Source organism: Branchiostoma lanceolatum, chromosome 16, assembly GCF_035083965.1.
Source record: "Branchiostoma lanceolatum isolate klBraLanc5 chromosome 16, klBraLanc5.hap2, whole genome shotgun sequence".
NCBI lineage: Eukaryota > Metazoa > Chordata > Leptocardii > Amphioxiformes > Branchiostomatidae > Branchiostoma > Branchiostoma lanceolatum.
Genome location: NC_089737.1, coordinates 10,635,304 through 10,660,639, shown reverse-complemented (window position 1 = coordinate 10,660,639; position 25,336 = coordinate 10,635,304). Strand labels below are relative to the sequence as shown.

General features: G+C 40.4%; 1 protein-coding gene across 1 annotated transcript in view; it reads left to right on the top strand.

Moving 5' to 3' along the window:
- The window catches only part of LOC136422221 (potassium voltage-gated channel subfamily KQT member 1-like), a 118,217-nt gene that overhangs the window by 56,442 nt on the left and 36,439 nt on the right, over window positions 1-25,336 (top strand). The window contains exons 7-15 of the mRNA XM_066409867.1: window positions 17,323-17,433; window positions 17,992-18,087; window positions 18,240-18,413; window positions 18,946-19,069; window positions 20,025-20,103; window positions 20,308-20,338; window positions 20,700-20,778; window positions 21,240-21,408; window positions 22,121-22,183. Coding sequence (XP_066265964.1) covers window positions 17,323-17,433; window positions 17,992-18,087; window positions 18,240-18,413; window positions 18,946-19,069; window positions 20,025-20,103; window positions 20,308-20,338; window positions 20,700-20,778; window positions 21,240-21,408; window positions 22,121-22,183 — 926 coding nt within the window. The remainder of the gene's footprint in view (window positions 1-17,322; window positions 17,434-17,991; window positions 18,088-18,239; window positions 18,414-18,945; window positions 19,070-20,024; window positions 20,104-20,307; window positions 20,339-20,699; window positions 20,779-21,239; window positions 21,409-22,120; window positions 22,184-25,336) is intronic.

Genomic DNA, 25,336 nt, shown 5'->3' with positions numbered 1-25,336 from the left:
TACCGCGCCTTCTCGGGGTGCCGGTGCAGCCTGTTCTCGGGCACTCTGCCTTGCTACCCATTTGGCCCCGTAGATATACTCCCATGCTACCCTTGTGAGTACCATCAATATGGTGGCTAAAGATGCCAAGACAACTGTCCATACGGACTGGGATGTCGGCAGTGAATGTGTGAGTGTTGTCGGTTGGGTTGTTGGTTGAGAGTAGCCTGCTCGTTGTGTACGTGTTGCGGGTTGTGTCCGTGCCTGTGGCGTGGTGTAAGGCTGTGAGAAGTGTAAGCTCCTCTCAAAGTATGCCTTGTAGGAACCAATGTCTGAGACAGCAGTACAGCTGAGGTTGAAGACAGTCGAGTTCTCGACAGCGCTGAGCCAAAGGGTGAAGCTGGACTTCCCCAGGTAGTTGGAACATGTTTCTAGCTTCCCTAAACCCTGACTGTCTCCCATCCCATTTTCTGACCCCTTACATTTCACCCAACCCTCAGCCTTTATGTCGGTTACCATTCGAACAGTCAGGCTACCTATTGTCAGATTGGCGTGTGTCGTTGTGTTCGTGCTGTGGATTACGTTCATTGAGTATTCTGATTGGTTGGCAAAGGTCCAGTACACTTTGGGCAGCTCCTCCCAGTACACGTTACCACAGGCTTTGTATTCTTTGGACTCCTGATTTTGCTCTATGTTGACAATTTCGGCAAATGGTGCTGGGCAGGGCAGTGTGCTAGTATCTACAGGCTCAGCAGGTCTTCCTATCAAGGATCGGGCGGGACACCCCTCCTGTAGGGAGAGCTTAGAAAACCTTGGAGGAGGCCCTGAGGATTTATAGTGCATCCACAGGTCTTCATACAGCCCAGTGTTGGCACAGGTACAGCGCAGGGGATTGTTCAGCAAGAAGAGATCCGTACCAAACATGTGTACCACAGCGGCCATAGCATTGCCCTTTGCATTCACGTACAATCCCCACCCCGGCAGCTTGAACCAAAGCCCTGACAGAAACGCCAGCTTGTTCCTGGATAGGTTTATAGCTCGTAGTCGCTTATTTGAGAGGAACGCGCCGTCTGCAATGCTGGAGATTTCGTTATTCTGCAAACACAACAGTTCCAGTTGTACGAGCTCAGCGAACATGCCCACGCCTACTGACTGCAACTTGTTCTCAACGATATAGATATGCTGTACAGACCGCATTCCCTGCAGGACCCCAGGCGCTATGTACGAGATAGAATTCACACTTACGTCCAGCCAGTCCAGCTGTAGTCCACACAGCATGTCGGGTGACATCGTCAGGATCTGGTTGTCCACTATATGGAGGTACAGGAGCCCGGGCAACCCGTCAAAGGCACCAGCCTATGATATAAATGTGGTGCTTTTAGACATTTGCGACAACCATTTTAAAAGAAATAATCAAACCTTGCCAGACAGACAAGAATTTCGCGAATGGTAAATGTCCTACATCATAAACCCCTCAATATAGCTGTACATACATTATATTCATATTGGAAATGCAGAGTGACTTATTCTTATTCATTTCAGATAATAAATCAATACATCATATGTAGCAATACTTTATAACATCTTTCACACAATTATTTTTTTTTTCATTCTTTTTATTAGTTTTCAAAATAACAGAAATAATAAGAAAACATGGCACATATACAAAATGAATGAAACACATGAAAAAACACAAAACTGATACATAAAACCCGGAAACAATAATATATGATCACACATAGTAAATGAGAACCTCTACATCTTGGTAATCAAAACATAATGACACGAAAGATTTACGTAGAAAGGACAGTATACAGTTTTCCCCACTTTCCCAGATGTTTTTGAAACTTATCAAGTCGTTTGGCAATAATGTATTCTAGTTTTTGAACATGAGAAAACCAGATAAACGTAAGGTCTTTTCACGATATTTGAGAATATAAATTTTACCTAAAAGAATAAATAAGTTTGACAGAACTGGGCAACGATCACTTAAATCACCAAAGACTATATTAAAGGCATTAATATGCAAGTGAGTATTTGTAAGGTTAAAGAACCAGCCATCCACCTCGGACCAGAAACATGCAACTATTCTACAATCCCATAACAGGTGTACAGTATGACTGTCTCTTCTTCCTCATTACAAAGACTACACGTAGGAGAATTAACCAGGCCCCAAGTAAAAAGTGTTTTATCAACTGTTAGAAATTTAAAAAGTATCTTATATTGAAACATTCTAGTGTGAGTATCTATAGAGAGTTTGTAAGGTAAGCTGTAGACTTGTTTCCAAGGTATGCAGGCTCAGGTATGGGCATGTTGAAGTATTCTTCCCAAGAATGTTGTATTTTATAGGAGGATTCACACAAATTTGCTTCTTTCATGAAAAAGATATACATATTTTTATTAATATTTTTTTTCTGAATCCAAGTCCTATCCCTACAAATCGGTGAACAAACACGTAGATCAGTGGACACCTGCCTTAAAGACGATTTCCAATAGCCTGGTATCGCAGAAATTAATTGTCTATATTGAAACTCTGAACAGACATTACCAAATTTTGAGATCAAGGTTACATAAGAGAGAAAGCTGTTTTCTGAATCCAAAATATCATTAAGAAATCGTACTCCCCTCGTATCAAAAGCCGTCGAAAAGAAAGGTTTTTTGCCAATACGTATATGTAGGTTCAAACACAAAAGTTGTTGCTTAATTTCGTCAACCCCCTCAGGAGGCCGGAGCTGGAAACGTAACCAAGCCTGTATAACGTGTATAAAAAAAGAGCTTATGGGTGCCGGCTTTCCCATAAAACAATCAAAATCCCGAATGTCAAGCTGCGCAAAGGGAAACAGACTTGATCTAAACAAAGGATTAGACATAAATAACAATTTAGAACAAAACCATCCCTTGTTCAAATATAATTTAGGCATCCATGAGGCCTTTAATGTGAGATGGACAGACCGCAAATTTCTCAGTTTAAGACCACCGTGTTCATAAGTACTATAAATAGTTTTTCTCCTTACACGCACACAATTATTTGCAAGCTGTAATCTTACCTCCAGACAGGTTAAGTTGTTACCTAACAGCAACAGTTCCTTGAGGTATTCCATCCCCTTAAAGGTGCCGCTTCTCAGGGTCTGAAGGTTGCTCTGCCAGATGACCAGTTTCTTCACCTGTGGTAGCTTATCAAGCGCGCCTACCTCTATGGTCGTTATGTTACAGTTAACGAGCCACACGCTACAGTATGTACCACACGGCATCTCTGAGAGAGCGGCAGCATCACCTGTACTCAGGGTGCCAACGTTGTGATCAACTATCACAAGATCAGTGACATCTTGCTGGGAGGGACTCAGTGTGACACTCTGAACTTCCCCTGTGACAGAGCTACTCGGCACACTTCTGTTGCCTGTACAGTTGTAGCAAGACAAAAAAGCTGGGGACAAAATGATTCTGCTAAAAGGTCCTTCGTAAGACGCACGATCGAAATGTACTTTGCTTGACCACGAATCGTACCCGCCAGTATCATACCGGTACCTTGATCCACGAATACGACTGTCGCCAACACTGCATCTCACCGGCGATACCTTCTGACAGCGTTGCCAGTCCCCTGCCTCTACACACGGCACTACCAGACGTACAACCAACACTAGATAGAACTTCACCATCCACCTTACCGCCATGATAGCGAAAACAACAGATTCTCAAAGGATCCGTTCGATAGTAGGTAGTACGACAAAACCAACTTACTTCCGTCCTAAATTTGTTTCACAATACTTGCGCAATGATAGAATGACTGATCTGACATGTCAAATCTCTAAAGACCAACAAATATCCTCAACACCGAAGCTGATACTGCAGTAGCACAGCGATGTCTGCCCCACATGACGTAAGTATTCTGGCACGCAAGAGAATGTTGTCATTTGTGGGAGAAAATTTTGTTATGCAGCTTGGGTGAGATTAATCTTAAGATATTCATCATTCTGTCGTCAAATTTCGCACCGGCTTTTTAGCGAATGTCGACAAACGCCCACACTGAAGAGTGGGCGTTTGTCGGCATTCGCTAAAAATCCCGTCCCATCAGATTTTAGTGATTGCATTTTTTAGCACATAATTGCTGTCTGACCTTGATGAAAAAGCTAGATCATTTCATTTCGCATTTTCAGTATTTCTTTGAAGTCTTAGTCTGCTTGAGAAGTTGTTTTTTTAAAGGAGAGTTTGACATATTGTCCCATCTCTTGAGAACAACAAATATCCTTAGTCGTAAACGGGCTGCTATAGTTATAGCACAGAAAAATCTGTATTTCCAATGTAACTAGACAAACCATGTATCAATGGCTCCATATGTTCATACATCTACAACTCTCTTAAGAAGCGAGAAGAAATTGAACCTGTACCTACATGTAGCAGTATTAGTCATCAGATGTAGTACAATAAAGGTCTTTCATTCATTCATTCATACATTATAACTGCACCTGTACATAACTTTACTATGGTGATGTCAGACCCAGGCTTATACAACTGTAAGTGTTATTATGGCAGGCCAGAGAATGTGGTTATTTGTTGGAGAAAATTTCTTTATGCAGCTTGGATGGGATTAACTTATAATATTCATCATCTTGTCGTCAGGAATTTGAAGTGTTTTTCATGACAGAAAGTGGCTGCATTTTCTAGTGCACAATTACTAAATGACTAAGCTACATAATTTCCTTTCACATTTTCGGTATTTCTTTGAAGTTTTAGTGTTTTTGAGCAGGTTTTTTTTAAAGGAGAGTTTGATATGTCGTCCCACTTCTTAAATATCCTAATCCTAAACAGGTTAATACTTACCTTACCTTAGCACCTTAGTGTTATACTACAGTACCTATACCACACTGATGTCTGGCCCACTCGTCGAAAACAGTCAAACATGTCTATAGCGGTCACTCAAGGGACTGGCGAAAAGTGCCCACTACGGACAGGGGCAGCTGTAGTATATAGAGAAAAGGCCGGTTAATTGACCACAAGTGACACATGCTTTAGGTACCCACTGAGATATATTTATTCACATACAGTACACATGTAAACATTGCACAGGACCAGGTAAGTCACATTTTAGATTTACTGTTCAATGGTTGTTCTTTTACTTTTGCCAATACCATCAATACCGTGCCCTTGACACAGTGGATAACAACCCACAAAAAAAAAATAAAGCAGTCATCCTTAATTGAGGTGAAGGAAGATGCTTTTTTCAAGTAGCTAGCCATAGCCTCAGAAAAGGCAATGGGACTACATGTACCTTTGCCATCTACTGTACATCTTTCAGGTGAAAAAGATTTCATGTTGTTGTGACCCTGAGGAGTCGATGACAGTAGTGAAATAAGTTGTAACAGGTGGTGTTGATAAGGATCAGTGTTTAATTGGTAAATACATCACCTATAGAGAGGAGATCAGGGGATCAGAGCTGTAAGTCCTGCTAATTACCAGCCAGTTTCCACCAGGGGATTCCAACCTGTCACCAGGAACCCTGCTATCAATTACAACTAGGGGTGGATACCGGTTCGCTGGACCTGATTCAACCTTTTTTAACATCCAAGAGTCCAAAAAAACTGAAAGCCAAAAACCTGAGTCCAAAAAAACTGAACAAAGTACAAATATATGTTTCTATTTTGTTTGATAAAAGTGTTTTGAGTCTCCCCTCTGACAAAAAAGGCATTTAAAATAAGTGTAACATTCAAATCTCAAACACTGGTTTGTCTTGAAAGTCTTCTCACCAAGAAACTTTTATAGTCGTGCGTGTCAGTATTAATTCTCTATGCTTAGTATTGGTCTATTAAAACAAAACATCAACCGCACAGGTCCAGGTTCAGGTCCGGACCTGAACCTTAATATCTGGACCTAAACTTGGACTTGGACCTTATTAAGCCGAACCGGTATCCACCCCTAATTACAACAGAAAGGGAGGGAAATCATGTTTACAGGTAATCAGTCTCTTAGGAAATGCTGTGCCACAAAATTGTCAGAAGACTATCGTACATAATTAGCAAAGACATTTCGCAAGTACCAAAACACTTTTGACTTTTGACTCTCTGCCTATGGGGAGGGCAGAGCATGGTCATTCCAGTAGAGAATAATCAGTAGTTTTAATTCGTAGCCGTACAGCTCAAAAGTAATGTAGAGCAAAATTATAGTGCATTGATGAAGGTTAGACATCCAGGTGAAACAAATCAAAGGAGCGAGTAGAAACAGAAGTGATCCCAACCGAGATTCGAACTCACACCGAAACCGGAGGCCAGATCACAGGCACGCACGCCTTAACCACTATGCTAAAAGGTCGCGACCAGTTAGCCTGGTCAGTTGGAGGCGCTTGAACCCCCACTGTTACACAGGTACATGTAGTAAGATACACCAAAAATAGTTACTCAAGCAACTGGATAAAATTTCGAAACAGTCAACAGTCACTGACGAAAGATAGCGGATGCTGTCTGAAACGTCTGACTGTTTCGAAATTTTATCCAGTTGCTTTAGTAACTATTTTTGGCATAATTATAGTGCATTATGCGTGAAGCACATTCATTTTTATTTCTAGTACTTACATCATGTAATATGTAGTAGTTACCAGGAATTTACCTTAAAATTATTAGTAAGTGTAATGAAACTTCTTGGCTGAGAATCTAGGCAGGCCTACAGTATTGTTATCATTGAGGCTTATACAGACGCCCTGAAGGTTCCAATGGCAGGGAGGTGGTACTTATCGTTCATACGTTTACTTTTATAGAAGACGCTCTTGTCACTCCAAGCATCATAAGATCATTAGCTTCAATGCAGATTTCAACCGCTAGGTGTTTGAGTCTTGCATAATGCATTGGGAAACTTACAAATTTAGAGAACTTTACCAATTTAGAACGTAGCAAGGCTTCACGAGTTTAGCATAATATGTAAACTGTCCCTCTTGAATTTAGAGTGCTATTGATACACACACACGCGCATGCGCACACACACACACACACACACACACACACACACATGCACACACAGACCTCTTTAGGTCAAATGTCAGGTGTGATTCAAAGTGCAATGTTTTTCCTGTCATCACAGTCTGTTGTAATAATGTCACTTGCCTTAATGTGGTATCTGTGGGAAAGAAGTTAAAGTTTAACATGTTTCTGACTTGCTGTTACAAAAGGTAGCCTTTTGAGCCCCTGTGTCCCTGCCAAGTACACCATGGGTACACCATGTGTTGTCTGTCAACTCGATTGATCAGAATTGGATCACTTCCTAATCAGCCACTACTGTAACTGTGTCTGCTGGAAGTTTCTCCCTGTACTGTGGATGGGAAAATTTCTCCATTGTATTTTGTTTTTGTACAGTTGACAGTTGTTCTTCCAAAATCAGTGTTTGATGCACATTTAATATCTATTCTTAATTACGACCTTGCCTGTGTATTTTATCATTACAGGGTTTGAAATACGGTGCTGCGCACCTAATTTTTGACAGTGGGTGCACCAGTGCACCTCAATTTTTTTGTACACTATAGGGTGAAAGTACTATTGTATACTAGTATACAGAATGTTCTTGAAATCTAAGTATCGGAAAAAGCAACAAAACCATTGTTGTACTTTAATTGATGTTTTACTTGTTTGAAAGTTTGAAGTTAGCTATAGAATTGCAGATTGAAGTTTTTAAGAGAAGCAATAATGTTAAACTTTGTAATTATGTTTTGTCTCATATTCTACTTTATTTTATGTCGTGCACCCAAAATTCTTTCTGTGCACCTAAATTTAAAGGTTAGGTGCACCAGTGCACCTATTCCCAAAACTGAATTTCTAGCCCTGCATCATCTTTTGGTAGTTCTAATAGGAAACGTTGAGTCCAGCTGTTCATAGTTGCAGCAGGATGAGTAAATTGGTCCCTGAGTGGTCAGGTGTCACATGACCACCCTGCACAGGCTGGGGTTTCCCAGTCACTGGGGACAGGGGCAGAGTACAGGTGTCTCTGTCAATATGAGGGGATGTACAACACAGGTGTAGAGTCATGCAGTGTGTCAACCAGGGCTGTCTCCAGCCCAGCTTTGAATTTTTTTTCCGTGCCACTCATTGTTTGCAAGCCCATGTTGTTAATTTTTGTTGTTAAATATGTCATTCTAAGCTTATGAAAATACATTTTCATCAATTTCATGTCATATTTTTTTTTACAAACATGGTGAAATTTTTGTCCATCCCAACACTGATAGCAACCGACTCAAATATCTCCAGCAGAGAGGTCTAGAAGCAAGAAAAGTTGTGAACACAATAATTGCTTATAAAGATATGAGACTGATCTGAAGACTAGACATTTATTACATTTTTGTACTATAAAATTATAATATCGCAATCCTATGGCCCCTCTGTAGTATGTGTATGGTAAGTGCAACTGTAGAAGTGGATTTGTCATTCTTTTTTCTCAAGATAGCAGTACATGTATGTACGCATTATTTTTTTCCGTCAAATCTAAACTGTTCCATAAATGTTCTGAAGTCCAATATGCCACTGATACAGTTACGAGAGCCAAGAAGTTGAATTGTTGTCTATCTGTATTCTATAGAGCCGGTATAACCGCCTTTTGGCATAACACACCAGCTTCACACCTGACCTTATCTATCTGTAAGTATTGTTTAAAGCTACTATCTAGTGAGGATACCTCTACTGAAGTGATGAGTTCCTCTCTAGCATTACAATTGTCATAGTTTTATGATAAGAAAAGAAAAGAACAAATGTTTGAAATCCTTTTGGGTGATAATTCTTTATTTGTATGTAGGTGTACCCTTATGTTGTTACTGTAAGAATTACAACTTCACCCTTTTTGAGAGAAGTGCCTCAAAATGCTTCATTGAATTTCCAATGCTTTTTCTTCAATTTAATAGCAGAACCTTTTCTTATCTGTTGTCCTTCCGGAAAACATATTCCCAAATTGCTCTCTCCCCTGTAACAGTTTCGAGGCATCCATCAATGTTTCCTCCTAACCATATTTGGCAGTCTTCAACCATACATCATCCACTTTCCCAGGAGCTGGGGTAATCAGCGTGACCAATCAGTGACTGGTAGCACAGCAGCACCCCCATATAGGGTCTGTCAATCATGTCCCCAGAGCTGCCAGCAGGGCTGCCTGATGAGTGAGGGGAGCAGCTGGGTCTTGGTTCAGTGAAAGGTTGTTACAGGGCTTGATGAGAATTCCCTCTGGGTGAGGGACAGTAGTTTATTTCCCATGAATCACACCAGGGACAGGAGGAACAAGTGTTTTGTCATGTCAATCAGTGTTATATGTGTGTGTGAGCTGGGCATGATGTAGAAAACAGATTGAAGACTTGCTGGGAAATAAATCAGCGCAAAAGGCTTGAAATGGAATGAAATGAAAGTTTGGTGCTATCTAGAGCATGGTGTTTTATATTAAAGCCACACCATTTTTTTGGATCTTGGATTTGAAAAAAGAATAATGCTGGAATGATGTTCCAGCATTTAGACCTGTATCTAAATGATTTTCGCAGTACTTGGTACCAGTTTAGATCCCTAGATGATAAGGATTGAGATTCAGTAATTATCATCTTGTTGTAGTTAGTTTTTCCATGGAGGTTTTATGATAGTAAAATCGTAAGTAAAACCTTAATTTTTCTCAGTCTGTCTTTAAACTTAAATACCCATACAATAACTAAAATGTTTAGTCTAATTGCACATCTACAAGTAACAAATTAAACAATGCCCAAATTTTCAAATTTCTATCCCTTACAGTTACCTTAGTGTTAGCATGGCCTGGTTCAGCAGGCTGTACCACAACACTGGCTGTTTTGTACATAGAGAGTAGATTATACAACTCTTCTTCAAGTCTGTCTGGCATGACAAGAGATTTCTTCATGCAAAGGTTAACCATGTTGAACAAACACGAAAGAGTTCACGGGGATGTCAGCTGTAAAGTTTTGTACAAAAGCAAAAGTTGTAAACCTTTTCATGTGAATCAATCTCCTACCATTTCTTTGGTGTCTTGATGGTGTAATGGTTAGGGTGTTTGGCCTAAAACCCAGAGGTCCTGGGTTCGAATCCCCTGACATGCCACCTTCATTGTGCCTACTTAAAAACACTGTAATATTACAATGCAAAGCTTCCAAATTGTCACAATGTAGATTTTTCAATCACCTTATACTGTACATTTATCATTTGCAAAGCACGGTACGGATTCTCACTTATAGGATGGACAGATTTTTGAAGATGCTTGTTCTTTGCTGATCTCGTTATCAAAGTCAAGGGACATTTTTTTTAAAATACAGAATCGTACCTACCAAAACTAGACCTTAGTTTTGGTTGTCCCTTCATCCAAAGTGGGAGGTGTATGTCTGTCTTGGCTCCACCCACAAAAGGGGAGGAGCCAAGGGCCGAGAAGCTGTATTGTTTAGTTTGATTGACAGTTGAGAAGACAGGTTTGTTGTAACAGTTGTTCTCCCTTGAAAGCGGCACTGTTGTGGAAACACAAGTGTAGGGAACACCATTTCTAGGAACAGATGTCACAGATCACTTTACATTGTTTCATTGGGGCTAAACCAAGCATATTTCTTGGTTTGTATTTTTCAAGTATTTTTTAATATATATAAGGCTGTGTTTATTTAATTATATAGATGACATCCTCTCGGAACCCCAAAACTGATGCGGGTGTGCAAATAAAGTTTGGCGAAACAAAGAAGTTGCCCTCATTATGAAATAACGAAAATTGGGCATCCATGTAATCAAATGAACACGGCCTAATGTAGTAGAATGTGAGGAAATTGTGTTTCAAGAGTAATTGCAGTATAAGATTCGTAGAAAAATTTACTCAAGTACATACAATGAGAATAGTTATGGATGCCTAGGTTGAAAATGTTTAAGAAAATACTAAGTTATTGTGTAGAAGGTAAAGAATTTTGGAGCTAACTTTTGTAACGCCAAATTACAAGTTGATAACCTGCTCAAGGAACCAGTAACTCATGGAAAGCAACTGGATAAAATTTGGAAACAGTCAGACATTTCAGACCAAGGAGGTTATATAGACACACAAGGTGGAGGCTAGAGGTCACCACAGAAATATAACCACTGTGAACATTTAAATATTTACAGTAATTTTTTTACGTTTCCAAGCTTGGAACTGAACCAAGTGGAACTGTTGTACAGTGTAGATGAGGAAGGAAGTAGTATATTTACAGGTTCTTAAGAGGTCGGGATAGAAAGGAAGTTTGTAAAGCAGGGTTGACAGCAGGCCTAACCATGCATGTTCCACCTGTGGCCATTCCTAATGATCCATAGACTAGTCTAGTGTCTAAAGTCTGCAATTCTGTATACAGAGAAATGTTGTTCATAAGGCAATTGTAGCAGCTGTACAAATTTCTCCTCAACAGAGCAAAAAGTTCCTACCTCTCCAAAGTTAAAGCGTCTTCAGAATTTTGTGGTTTACATCAGATTCTATACCCTTATGGATGATCACTAGACACGTTCTCTATCTCTGACTCTGAGCTTTGAGACAGAAAATATTCTTCAAAGTTCAAGCCACAGATCTATAATTATCAGATCAACATTAGCATAGAGAGTTACAAAGGCATTCCCCCTAGGTCTTTCGGAAGGTCACATGAGGACAACTGAAGTTTTGCTTTGTCTCAGGCTATTGTGTTTGGTTAATTAGATTTGACAGTTAATAGGGTTTGGTCATCATTCATCAAGATCGTCCTTCTGAAAGCTCACATGTCTTTTAGTAGTAAGGAGCTTTCTTTAGAGGTCCCAAGATAGCTCGAGGTCCTTGTTAAATCATATCCTTTGTTTTTGGATCAATTTGGCGAGAAAGAAAAAGAGACTAGCCTACCTACAGACCCTAATCATTTCAGAACCGTAAGTTAGCGCAAGTAACTGGAAAAATTTTTCCGAGGCCTGAGATTGAGAATCTTTCATAATTTACATTACTGTAAATGCAGAAATGTTTGTGGTGGTTTTATGTTAGTGGTTTTTGCGGCGACCCTTTCACCGCAAACTTAGAGCCACCGCAAACATTTTTGTCCAATACTGTAGCCGTATGTAACTATAGTACTGCCACGAACTCAAAACCACCGCGAACACTCCATTTTCGCCTTAGCGCAAAATAAAAACCATGCGAACGAGCATTTACAGTATTCTCCTTGTCATCCCTTTTAAAACTTATAGCTTCTATCCCGATGGCTCCAAGCTGTCATGCATGTCCCCTGGAGTCCATACACCCAACACAACTCTCTTCTCTTCACTCCATAAACAAATTTGCACCCTGACACCACCCCGCCCCCTGGGATTAAGCCATTGTTAAAGGTGTTAAAAGTCAAGATTAGCATTCCTACACATGGTAATCCTGTCAATCCTGTACACAGCGGGGAGGATTGGCTCATCTCAATAGAGGGAAGTCTTTTGTCTTTATCCAAAAATGAAGCCTGATGTTTGAATGGTAACTTCATTTGTTTTTTACTGCCTTGAGGACATCATTTATCTTGTCTTGTCATCCCTTTGTAAAGGAAACCTATAATGGATTTCTTTATTCATCATTCCTTTTTCTAAGGAAGAAAAATCTTCCTCATTTTAGTACTATGTATCTGTCTAGTACTATTGTATGTAGTTTTGCTGCACAGAATTTCAAAAATGAAGCCTGATGTTTGAATGGTATTTAAACTTGCTAACATTTGTCTTTTTAGTGCCCTGAAGACATTATTTATCTTGTCTTGTCATTCCTTTCTAAAGGAAACCTATAAAGGATTTCTTTATTCATCATTCCTTTTTCTAAGGAAGAAAAATCTTCCTCATTTTTGTACTATGTATCTGTCTCTAGCAATTGTATGTAATTTTTCTATACAGAGTTTGAAAATGAAGCTAGATGTTTGAATGGTACATGTATTTAAACTTGCTAACATTTGTTTTTTACTGTCCTGTCATCCCTTTGTAAAGGAAAGCTACAATTGATTTCTTTATTCATCATTTATTTTTCTATGGTTTGAGAAGAAAGAAAAGCTTCCTCACAGTAGTTTTGCTGTACTGAGAATTTACAAATGAATCCTCATGTTTTAATGGTAACTTGCTCGCATTTAGTTTTTACTGCCTTGGGGTATCATATGTCTTGTCTTGTCATCCCTTTCTAAAGGAAACCTAACGTTACAATGGATTTCTTTATTCATCATTTATATTTCTTGGACTTGAGAAGAAATTTTGCTCCCACATTTCAAGTATCCAGTACTGTAGTCTTGCCGTACAGAATGTAGTTATATTGTATAGCCATGCTTGAAGACTGCTTTTGTTGCCACTGTGTACTTGTTTGTGTGACAGTTTGGTGACGGGAAATTCCTGAGATATTTCTTTTGTCTACCAAACATGGAATTCAGGACACCCTTTGTCATCGAATGTCAAGTTCTTACCACAAAAGAGACCATTTTGTGACTCTTTGATTTGAAACCATTTTAGAGAAAAAAAGTCTTGTCCCCAGAGCATTTCAAGATCATAGTGATTTAAATCTGAAGATCGCTACCATTTTAAACCAAATCATTACACAATTTCCATGATCTCGTTAATTCTAGTAATCTTCATATTCTATAAAAGCATTGAGGCACAAAACCTTCTATCATTGATCAACTCCAAGTCCCAAATTACCAAGAGAAATGTCCTGACAAAAGGATGCCGTGTTTACTCTTAGGATCATTGTTTACTTGGTAATTATTGGGGCTTTGTTATTCATAACTTGTTCAGTCTCTATGGAAAATGGAATTAATTTTGACCTTTATTTAGTGTATTTATATTCAAATAAACCAATTGAAACCATATCAGTTTTCATGAGAGTCAGGACAGTACATTAAATACATTACCAGTTATACTATTAGTAACTAAACTTTTAACAACATTCAATTCTTTTCCCACAACCCAGTTTCACATTTGAGAAATATCTAATCATTTTCATATTTTCATTTTATTTTATTCAATTCTAGTCTTTCCCCACCACTGTCAGAATGTATGGAGAAAGCAGAAGCAAAGCTTCTTCCTAATACTATGCTTTGCAGGTTTTTTTGCAGATTTTGCTTATCTTGGAGTAGTAATTTCTGACTTTATTTGAACACATCATGTTGTTGCAAGTAGCAAACTCTAGGGGGAGCTGCTACTATACGGAACATTTTTAACCTAAATTTAAATTTAACCTCCTTGTTTTACATACATGTACATGTATAGTAGCAGTGTTACAGTGTTCTAGCCTAGTACATGTAGATCTGTCTATAAGGACAAGCACATTACAAATGTTACAAACTGTAGTAATTCTGTTTCTTCTAATTACACAAATTTGCATTATTCATAGAACACAATTTTTGGTGTGTGATGTATCACATTTGAGTTCACAGTGCCAGGAAGGAATAAAACCATGAATTTAAGATACCAATTTTTATCCACCATGACTATAGTCTTCGTTCACTTTAAACTTGTTAAGTACAGTTTCAATCTGTAGCTATATGCCAGCTGTATCCCTTCAGTTGTCCACATGGTCCAGAGCATTTCTACAGCCCCCCTAGCACAGATTCTGTTTCTTCTAATTACAAAGAATTTCATAGAACCCAATTTTTGGTGTATGATGTATCACATTTGAGTTCACAGTGCAAGGAAGGAATAAAACCATGAATTTAAGATACCAATTTTTATCCACCATGACTATAGTCTTCGTTCACTTTAAACTTGTTAAGTACAGTTTCAATCTGTAGCTGTATGCCAGCTGTATCCCTTCAGTTGTACACATGGTTGTATTCATGACTAATAAACTTGTGGATGTACGGACTGATAATTATCTAATACCAGCCCAGAAAAGGACAAGAAATAGTCATGCCTTTAAGTACCAGAGTTATCAACCAAGGATTGATGTGTTCAAAAATTTGTATTTCCCGAGAACCATAGTAGAATGGAACTCGTTGTCATCAGATGCTGTAGGAACACCTTCACTAAATAGCTTCAAAGAACGATTGCAGTCAGATGTGCAAAAGTTAGGTGTGACAGGCCGTTCAGTGTAATATAACCAGCTGCTGCCGCGCCGCGTGCCTGCGAAGCTGGTGTGTTACGCCGAAGGGCGGTTATACCGGCTATACAGATACAGATACAGATGGTCCAGAGCATTTCTACAGCCCCCCTCGAGCATTTTGTCGAGCATAGACACCTGTGGATTTAGGGTCTGTTGCAGTCTGGACCCCCTTGTTAACCCCAACTCAACCATCACCCTTCAGGCCTCGAAATAGTGTGCACCCAAAATTGGTGCTGTGAACCTAATTTTAGACTGTGGGTGCACTGGTGCACCTACATATTTTTGTAGGCTATAAGTTAAGGGTACTATTGTACACTAGTATACAGAAAATACTCTTGAAATGTAAGTATCTTAACTTACATGACTTACTTGACTTTTAGACAGAATAGCTAAAATTACCCTTCGTTGTATTCTACTTGATGTATCTAGTTAGCTATAGAATTACAGATTGTAGTTCTTAAGAGCGTTAAACTTGGTAATTTTGTTTTGCTGACATTCAACTTTATTTTATGTGGTGCACCCAAATTGTTTTCTGTGCACCTATTTTTTTTTTTTGTCGGGTGCACCAGTGCACCTATTTCCAAAAATGAATTTCAAGCCCTGCCCTTGTTTAGAACTAAGCAGTGCGTTCAGACGTCTCAGACCTCCTCAGAGCACAGCGTCACCCACACCTTAACACAATTAAGACTACACATGACCGTATCCCCCTCCACTGGACCATCTTCTAGGACAGTCCTTTTAAAACTACTCACCTGAACATCTTCCTAATTGTGTGAGGAAGTTAAGAAAACACAGACCGTCAGTTAACTAGAACACCACAGTTTGCAAACTGTGAAAGGCACATTTTGTCAAGCGTTCATTCGAATCAGACCCTTTGAAAGCCGCCCAGCCAGAAATTGTTTGAAAGGAAGAGAAAGAGTTTAGATAATTCAGAAGTGAAGTCAGTAAACATAGCTGAGGTGGTGGTAGTCTCTTGTAAAGGTGTTAATGGTTGTTGTAAATTCTTAGAGAAAACTAGGATATTAACTTACATTTTTGAATGTCGAACAAACAGTGTATGCATTTTAAAACGTAAGCGTAAGCACCTGTTTTGCCCTCCCCTTAACTTTTGTGATTATCCAAACAAATAGATAAATGAAAACAGGTATTTCTGTAAATGCATTTTGGTTTTTATTTCGCACTATGGGGAAAATGGAGTGTTTGCAGCGTTTTTAAGTTTGCGGCAGCGCTATAGTCACATACTGCTACAATATTGGACAAAAATGTCTGCGGTGGTTTTCAAATTATTACTAGCAGAAGGCTAGTCCATCGTTAGTGAAGTGTACTTCCAAACTCTTTCTCATTTGATTCCTAAGCAGAGAAATTTTTAGGTTTGAACACCCAACCTCTTAAAGGAGAAGTGACAGGTGTCTTATCTCGACTGAGGTCTCTTAATTTAATTCCACTTGTATTTACACAACTTTAAGCCCCAGAAGTGCTACCTTCTCCCATAGGAATGTGCTTTAGTGTTGTTTAATGACAACATTATACATACACCACTGGTGGTAACTAGGCAACGTTCGCTTATTATGACCACTAGCTTTGTTTATGATGTCACAACATAGCTGATCCTCTTCTGCATTTACGTACATGTACTTAGAATTGTAAGAAGGTGATCGAAGAAGAAGATGGGTTTTCAAGATGATGAGCTCCGCTCCGAGGAGACATCTGTGATGAACAGAGAAATGTTGCCAACAATTTTCACATACAACATGTATGCATACGGACAAGTAATCAGCAAAGAGTATTAATATTTCGGGCTGAACTAATTCATATCCTTGGTTGTCGGATAATTTAGATTAAAAATTTAGCAAGTGGTCAAGATGGAAACTGGGAGGAAAACCTCTATCTGACTCTCAGGTACATATATATTCACTCTCTGAAACTGTGTGTACCAAGGTACAGTCCTCAGACTCTGTTTTCAAGTGAATAATAATCATTTTAATTTACCGTTATCTTTTTTTTATTCAAGAACTTGTAAAATTAGTAAAGCGTCAGTTGGCACCCACTATTTCGAGCCCTGAGTAGGGGTCCTTCCCGGTGTGAGTGAATCAAACCTTACAGTCTGGTCTTATGCAACTTCTACTTAATGTGCAAAACTACATTGCTCATTATAACTAAAGGCAGTTTACTGCTTATGCGAAACAAACAAACATACATTATACGCCAAAAATAGTTACTCGAGCAACTGGATGAAATTTGTAAACAGTCAGACGTTTCAGACAGCATCCACTAACTTTCGTCAGTGACTGACAGACAAACATTTTGATTTTTCTATTCCAACAGATTACAGTAACAACCATTGGGTACGGAGACAAGACCCCACACACATGGATCGGCAAGCTGATTGCGTCGTGCTTCTCGGTGTTCGCCATATCGTTCTTCGCTCTTCCTGCGGTAAGGGTTTACTAACTTTTCTTTTCGTCATTGATTCTCAAGTTAATGCTAAGATGTGCAGCGTTGCTCATCTGAAAGGAAGAGAAAGATACAATTCATACTTTTTCAAACCTTTTAAAGTTTCACTAGGAAACAGCATGAAACCTTGACGTGTTGTTTTAGCATCATAAGCCACATGTTAAAGAATATTTTACTGTGAAAATAAAGCGTAAGCATTAGATATACTAGATTGTAAATGTACATTGTTGTCAGTGATAGCAATTATAAAGGAAGACAGATTCAAAAGGCACCAAAAAGTACTTGCCATGTAACACAAACTCTCATAATTCTGTCAGGTACATCTAAAAGAATGTCTTGAGCACTTAGATATCCTTGTGGTCATACTTCAGGAATCACTGATGCTGCATTTGTAAAATGATCTCTTTAGATTCAATGTTTTCTTTTGTTTTTTTAATGTGTCTTATGGTTGCTGAGACTTTACAGTAATACTATAGATAATACCAGCCATTGTAATATTTGGGGAACTCTTATTTGGGTGTTTGAAATGTGTCCATGTAGGGTATCTTGGGGTCGGGCTTTGCTCTGAAGGTTCAGCAGAAACAGAGACAGAAACATTTCAACAGGCAGATCCCAGCAGCAGCTACTCTCATCCAGGTATGGTCTGCATACTGTAATTCACTTTCAAGTCTTAAACATACAAATGATGCTTTGTGGATTTGGGTTAGATTTAAGGATTTGTCAAGATATCTGAACTTGGGAAAATAATGACAAAAAGCTTTACAATAACTCCCTTTTTGCCCCTACAGTGCCTCTGGCGTTGTTACTGTGCGGAGCCTGGCTTTGACTCTGAGGCCACGTGGAACATCCACCTCCGACAGTTCCAACAGAACCGAGCCAACCAGACCACCTCGCGCATCGGCCTCAACAAAAAACCTTCTCTACTGAAGAGGATTACCTCCAGGACTAAGTTTGACTTCCAGGTTGGATTTATTTATCTTTGGAATGGTCACCGTCTTCCTGGTTTGTCATTTTGAGCTTTAGAATACTTTTTTCAAACTTGTATATTTTATTAGTACCCGGTAGTAGTATTTTAAACAGCAAGTGTACAGTACAGTTAGCATTCAGGTATACTGCATGCATATTACAAGCTCGCAGTTACAGTCAAATTGCTTTGCTACCTTTCTTTAGTTGGGGAGGTAAAAGGAGTTGGATGGGCTCCGCCTTCCAATCCAGTGCTCTAGACACTGCCTCTACGATCTCAAAAAGGCTATCGGGCTACCTTTACTTCTACATTTTTACCTGTAATAGAAATATTGAGTTTGAAACACAAGCTTAAGGGGCAAGTAGAACAGTCTCCTGGCTACCAGGGATCGAACCCAGCCAGCCCACAGGCTGCACGCCTTGACCCCTACGTAGGCTAAAAGGTCGGGACCAGTTAGACTGGTCAGTTTGTGGCGCTTGAACCCCACTGTTACAAATTGTCCAATGCCCTTCTGACTTCGTCTGTCCCAGCAATCCATCCTGAACAACATCCTGTCCAACGCTGTGTCGGAGACGGAGCAGAAGTCCAACAGCACCGAACAGAAACCGGACACGCCCGAGGCAGCGCCCGCGTCGGGAGGCATTGTGGACTACAGTGAGTTCTAGTTCTATTCTATTCTATTCTATAGTCTGTAAACCCCCTATTAGGGGTATCGCACAGACGGGGTGAGGCACAGCTGCAGTGTCCGGGCTACGGGTGTGACGACAGCAGCCTGCTCTTGAAGGTGTCCAGTGAGGGGCTGTCTACTACGTGGGCGGAGAGGTTGTTCCACTCAGGTATTGTCCTGGCAAAGTAGGCGAATTTCGAGTCGCCCAGACCTGGTACGTGTACATTGTGGTTTCATCTGCTCAGTAGCATGCGTAGTCCAGCGGTTAGCAAGCCTCTGGACCAAGAGGTTGGGAGTTCGAATCCCGCCTGTTGTCGCTCACCTGACATGCACGCTACTGGAAAGAGTTGCGTATTAAAAGCGTGTACATTGTACTTGTTGAAAAGAGCAAGGGGAATTTCCTGGTAGAATGAACTTGTAAATACTGTAGATAGCGTCAGATTAGATCTTCAGTGAACTAAACTGGCTTGAGAACACTTTCACTTTCTGCTGTAACAGGCCAGACAATACCCCCTGACCAGACTGCACCAGGGTACAGTATGGACAGGGCCCATTTGGCCTGTTACACTGGGTTCACATGCAATATTATTTTCTACTGTTTCGTCACACGAAACTTACATTCACAGGTATTTTCAGTCTAGGAAAAAGCATTACTATAAATCACTTTAATATAGCAGCAGGAAAATATAGCGGTTGGGGAAAATGGAGTAAGTCACGGCACTTGATTTTAACGGTGTGAACAAACATTACTGTCTCAAATATTAGTGATCAAATATTAGGGATGATGAAATTTTAGCTCTTGACTAGTGACCGTTAACTCAGCTAAAATTAAGTTACAGTTAACAAATCAAGAATTACAGTAATTGCAAAACACTTCTAAAACCTGGTAGAGTTGGGAGAAAAAATAGATTTTTGCTGACTAACGTTTTTCCCACGCCACAGGTGGCTCTCCCAGCTGTGAGGGACGCGGCGGCCCCAGCGATCTGGTTCGCGTGCGTAGACGACACACTTCTAAAACCTGGTAGAGTTGGAAGAAAAAATAGATTTTTGTTGAGTAACGTTTTACCCATGCCACAGGTGGCTCTCCCAGCTGTGAGGGACGCGGCGGCCCCAGCGATCTGGTTCGCGTGCGTAGACGACACACTTCTAAAACCTGGTAGAGTTGGAAGAAAAAATAGATTTTTGTTGAGTAACGTTTTACCCATGCCACAGGTGGCTCTCCCAGCTGTGAGGGACGCGGCGGCCCCAGCGATCGGGTTCGCGTGCGTAGACGACACACTTCTAAAACCTGGTAGAGTTGGAAGAAAAAATAGATTTTTGTTGACTAACGTTTTTCCAACGCCACAGGTGGCTCTCCTAGCTGTGAGGGACGCGGCGGCCCCAGCGATCTGGTTCGCGTGCGTAGACGACACACTTCTAAAACCTGGTAGAGTTGGAAGAAAAAATAGATTTTTGTTGACTAACGTTTTTCCAACGCCACAGGTGGCTCTCCCAGCTGTGAGGGACGCGGCGGCCCCAGCGATCGGGTTCGCGTGCGTAGACGACACACTTCTAAAACCTGGTAGAGTTGGAAGAAAAAATAGATTTTTGTTGACTAACGTTTTTCCAACGCCACAGGTGGCTCTCCTAGCTGTGAGGGACGCGGCGGCCCCAGCGATCTGGTTCGCGTGCGTAGACGACACACTTCTAAAACCTGGTAGAGTTGGAAGAAAAAATAGATTTTTGTTGACTAACGTTTTTCCAACGCCACAGGTGGCTCTCCCAGCTGTGAGGGACGCGGCGGCCCCAGCGATCGGGTTCGCGTGCGTAGACGACACACTTCTAAAACCTGGTAGAGTTGGAAGAAAAAATAGATTTTTGTTGACTAACGTTTTTCCAACGCCACAGGTGGCTCTCCTAGCTGTGAGGGACGCGGCGGCCCCAGCGATCGGGTTCGCGTGCGTAGACGACACACTTCTAAAACCTGGTAGAGTTGGAAGAAAAAATAGATTTTTGTTGACTAACGTTTTTCCAACGCCACAGGTGGCTCTCCTAGCTGTGAGGGACGCGGCGGCCCCAGCGATCTGGTTCGCGTGCGTAGACGACACACTTCTAAAACCTGGTAGAGTTGGAAGAAAAAATAGATTTTTGTTGACTAACGTTTTTCCAACGCCACAGGTGGCTCTCCCAGCTGTGAGGGACGCGGCGGCCCCAGCGATCTGGTTCGCGTGCGCAGACGACACAGCGAGATCAGCTCCGACACGAACTCCGTCACATTCCACTTCATGCCGTCGGTAGACGACCATCCAGACGATTCGGGGGACAAAATATTTGACGGCTACGCCTGGTAAGTTAAGTAGTGTTCCGAAAATACTTTCATCAGGTTGGTAGAACATAGGATATTTGGAGTTTCTTTTAACACAACCAGGTAATCTCATTTGAAGGTAAACTACTGTAAACTTGTTTAGTTTTTCGCTGGTTTTATTTTGTAGCAGGATGAATATCAAATTTGCGTAGTAATAGATTGGAAAACAAATTAGTGTTGAGTATCGTCATTTGAAGGTAAACTACTGTAAACTTGTTTACTTTTTCGCTGGTTTTATTTTGTGTTAGGATGCATTTTTGATTTGCTGTCAAAAGAAATCTGCAGTACACTGTAGTTAATAATAGATTGGAATATGATGCATAATCAAAAACATATGACATTAAAACCACTGCAAAAGTATGAAGATTTACAGTAACTCAATACATTTTCACGTCCGTAAATGCACTTTTTCTTTGCTTCAATTATTGTTATACTGTGTACTTTTTGGTACCTCATTTCGGCCAATATTTTTCGTTTTTCCAAACTAGAAATGAACATCACATGTACATGTCAGACGTTTTTGCCATTTCTCACAGAAGATTGTTTGACGTACACAATTTCGGATTTTAGGATTTTGTAACCCTGCATGGCACTTTCTCACTGGCACCTTTTCGATGTTCCTTTTCCATTGCATGTCCTTACGTATAACGTTACTCTTCTTTGTTTCCCTTTCCCCTGACGTGTCCACCTTCAGCCTCTCTGATAGCCAATTTGAAGGTCTTGACTATATTGACCAGCATCCACAACCAATCTCAGAGTAAGTACGCTGTACTGTACATGGCATATCGTCGTGGTTGAGCCTGTGCTGTTGCTGCAGTCTGTCTTTCTATGGTAGGGGGAGCTGTTGACACACTTTGAATGTCATAGCTGTAGACACACTGTAGTGTCTGTTGCAGAAGTTAGGTATACATGTACAGATTTGAAATGGTAGTTGTCTTGTATGATAGAGCTAGATAGAAAGATTAAAATGACACCTTACTGATCTTACTGCATCTTTTAAATGAAACTTTATTTGCAAGTTCATGCCCGAAGACTAATTATTGCTGTTCCTCTGTAAAAAAGTCTTAATTTAGTCACAAATATTCTTAACCTCTTTGTTGCAACTGTAGTAGCAAGTTATCTATAGTTTTCATTAAAGGACAATAGAATTTTGAAAGGTGTTAAATACACCACTTGGACTACATAGACTGGATTGGTGTGTTACAGTTCAATTCTGAAATGTTTGCGGTGGTTTTATGTTTGCGGTTTTCGCGGCAACTCCTTCACCACAAACTTAAAACCCCCGCGACCAATTTTGTCCAATAATAATGTAACTGTATGTGACTATAGCACTGCCGCAAACTTAAAACCACCGCAAACACTCCGTTTTTCCTTTAGCGCGAAATAAAAACCGCACAAACTTTTAAAGATGCATTTACAGTAATGTGCACAGTGCACCCCCTCTCATACGCACACACATACCAGAAAGCATGTGATATACCACCGTCGTCATGAGTTGAATTAAAAGCAAACTGTCCTAGAAAAGGCTTTGACATTGTTTGCAATCCTGGGCATCTAGATGTTTGCCATAGGGCATGTGACAGGACATGGCTTTGTCTGAACAATCACTCCCAGCCTTTACAACAACAACAACGGGCAGCAGTATTTCCTCAGAGAGTAAACACCTTGTTTGCTTCCCCACACCAAGCAGAGAAATTCCCGGGCGCCACATTCTGTTGTCGTCCTTTGTCGTCTCGTCTGTATCGGTAAACTGCTAAGAGCACGAAGGGGCGGAAAGAGAGCCGTGTTTTGCCCGTCCATCATTCGGCTGACGTTTCCCCGTCGCCACATGTGTGCAGCACCTGCCAGCTATGGGAAACAGGTGTTTGCGGGTGCCAGGCTATCTGTTTCAGATTACACAGTTGTGATAGCCTGGAATCCAGCCTCAAACCAGGACTTTAGCCAACCACACAAGCTTAACCTGTCTTTCTGATGCCGAAAATATTCTATAGGAACATCCTGACTAAAACATCTTTCCTTTGATAGCTTTGAGTTTCTAAGGGATAGAAGGGAAACATTTACAGAAAGGATAGCAACAAGTCAGAAGTTGATACAAGGGTCTGCATGCTCTTTTCTGTAAGACGTAGGCAGCCTATTTTGATTTCCCGTAGTTCGTAGGGAAAGCCGTCCTATGCGTGTAATTCGTAGCGAGGCTAGAGATTTTGCCTAATTGCCTTCCTTATTTTAGCGTAATACGTAGGGGTTCTTCTGAATATGGCGTAAAGCATTGCCGGGACCCCCCATGCAGACCGCCTGATGTGAGTGGATCGTCTTGTAAACAAATACAACACTTGTCAATTTTGTGACTTGCAAAGTTTGGTAAAGCTCGGAGGTGACTCAGTAAATTAGGGAGACTTCCATGTGAAAAATGACAACGTTGCACCACAAATGACAGGTGTTAATGAGTAATTACAGGTAATATTTCCACCCAAACCTCCCACTCAAGTCATTAGCATCAACCCCCACCATAATTTTCACAGAGAACAGGTCTTTACGTTGCTCATTTAGTGTAAGGACAGTTGTTACAGGCTCAATTTGTACGTCATTATATTCAATTATAGCAGCCTGACTATAAGGTGTTGTACGGATGACACTAATTAGTGGTATCACTGGTATACAGGTGGTGGTTTTGTGAGTCCATAAACTCTTGGGTGTCAAAAACTCACACACCGGTTCCTTCATTTCCCACGTCTCTCTATGATTTCTTACTTTGTGAAGCCACCGTTTTCAGTGTAATTGTAGGCACAGCGGCATTCCGAAGGCCAAAATTCCGATTAAGTCATGTCATTTTGTCTTAGCTTCCGTTCTGCATTCCGATGTTCTTGTGTAATGAATGGAATGCCGGGAGCACTAGCGCTTGTCGACAAGTTTTCAAACTTGGCAAGGAATTTGGTATGTATTCTATATACAGCCATACTATGAATCATCATAACATTGCCCTGTCTGTCTCTTGTGCCTAACTCTACTCAGATACTGCGGAAAAGTTATTTGTGGAAACTTTTGTCAACCCGAATGAAGCCCCGGGAGCTATTGTCACATCAATTCAGTGCCCCTTGCCCTCTTGGTGACTGAGAGATTGTTACAGTCAACCAAGATCAACTTGAACCTCTGTTACATACCTCCTGTCCTTTTACTGATCCTCAGTTCTTGACTTTGCTTGCATCAGACCCAGCCCGAATTTAAAGTGGAGTTTGCTTTCCCTTGATAGAGTTTGACTTAGATCTACCATTGGCTACTTTAACAAGTAATTTCTTTTAATATAGATTCTAAACTTTAAGAGAAAGGTGACCCAGAATAAAGAAAATAAAAATTAAAGAAAAGGCTGGTATTTACATGCTACAATGCATTTTTTACTTATAACTACAGTCCTTTTAAACAACGACTCCTGAAAGTTCACGTAACCAAGACAGTCCCAAAGTCATTTCTGGTCAAGGATGGTTTCAAATGTCAAACATTGGACTGAAAAAATTAAACAGTAGGCATATATTTGAATAGATATGTTGGGTTAACATTGTGTCTCTTGATCGATTGATAGACACTAAGGGAAGTTAAAACCAAATGCCTGTCAGATTTTTGGTATAGGAATTCACAGGATAAGTCAAGAATTGATTGAATGAATTTTCATGATTTTTCACCTGTAGGTAAATTTGACGAAGCCTGACGCAATAGTATGTTTTTCTAAATAATGTTTTTGGGAAAGCAAGTGAGTGTTCCACCAGGACATCATATAGCGGCTTTTTACAGTACTGCAGTGGAAGATCTGGTTTTGATATATTGTGTTCTGTACATGCCATGGTCATGAAGTTTGAGTGGTAGATGTCTCTTGGGCCAGAAAGTAAGTGGTGTTGGGTTTGGTTGGGTTGGGCCCCCT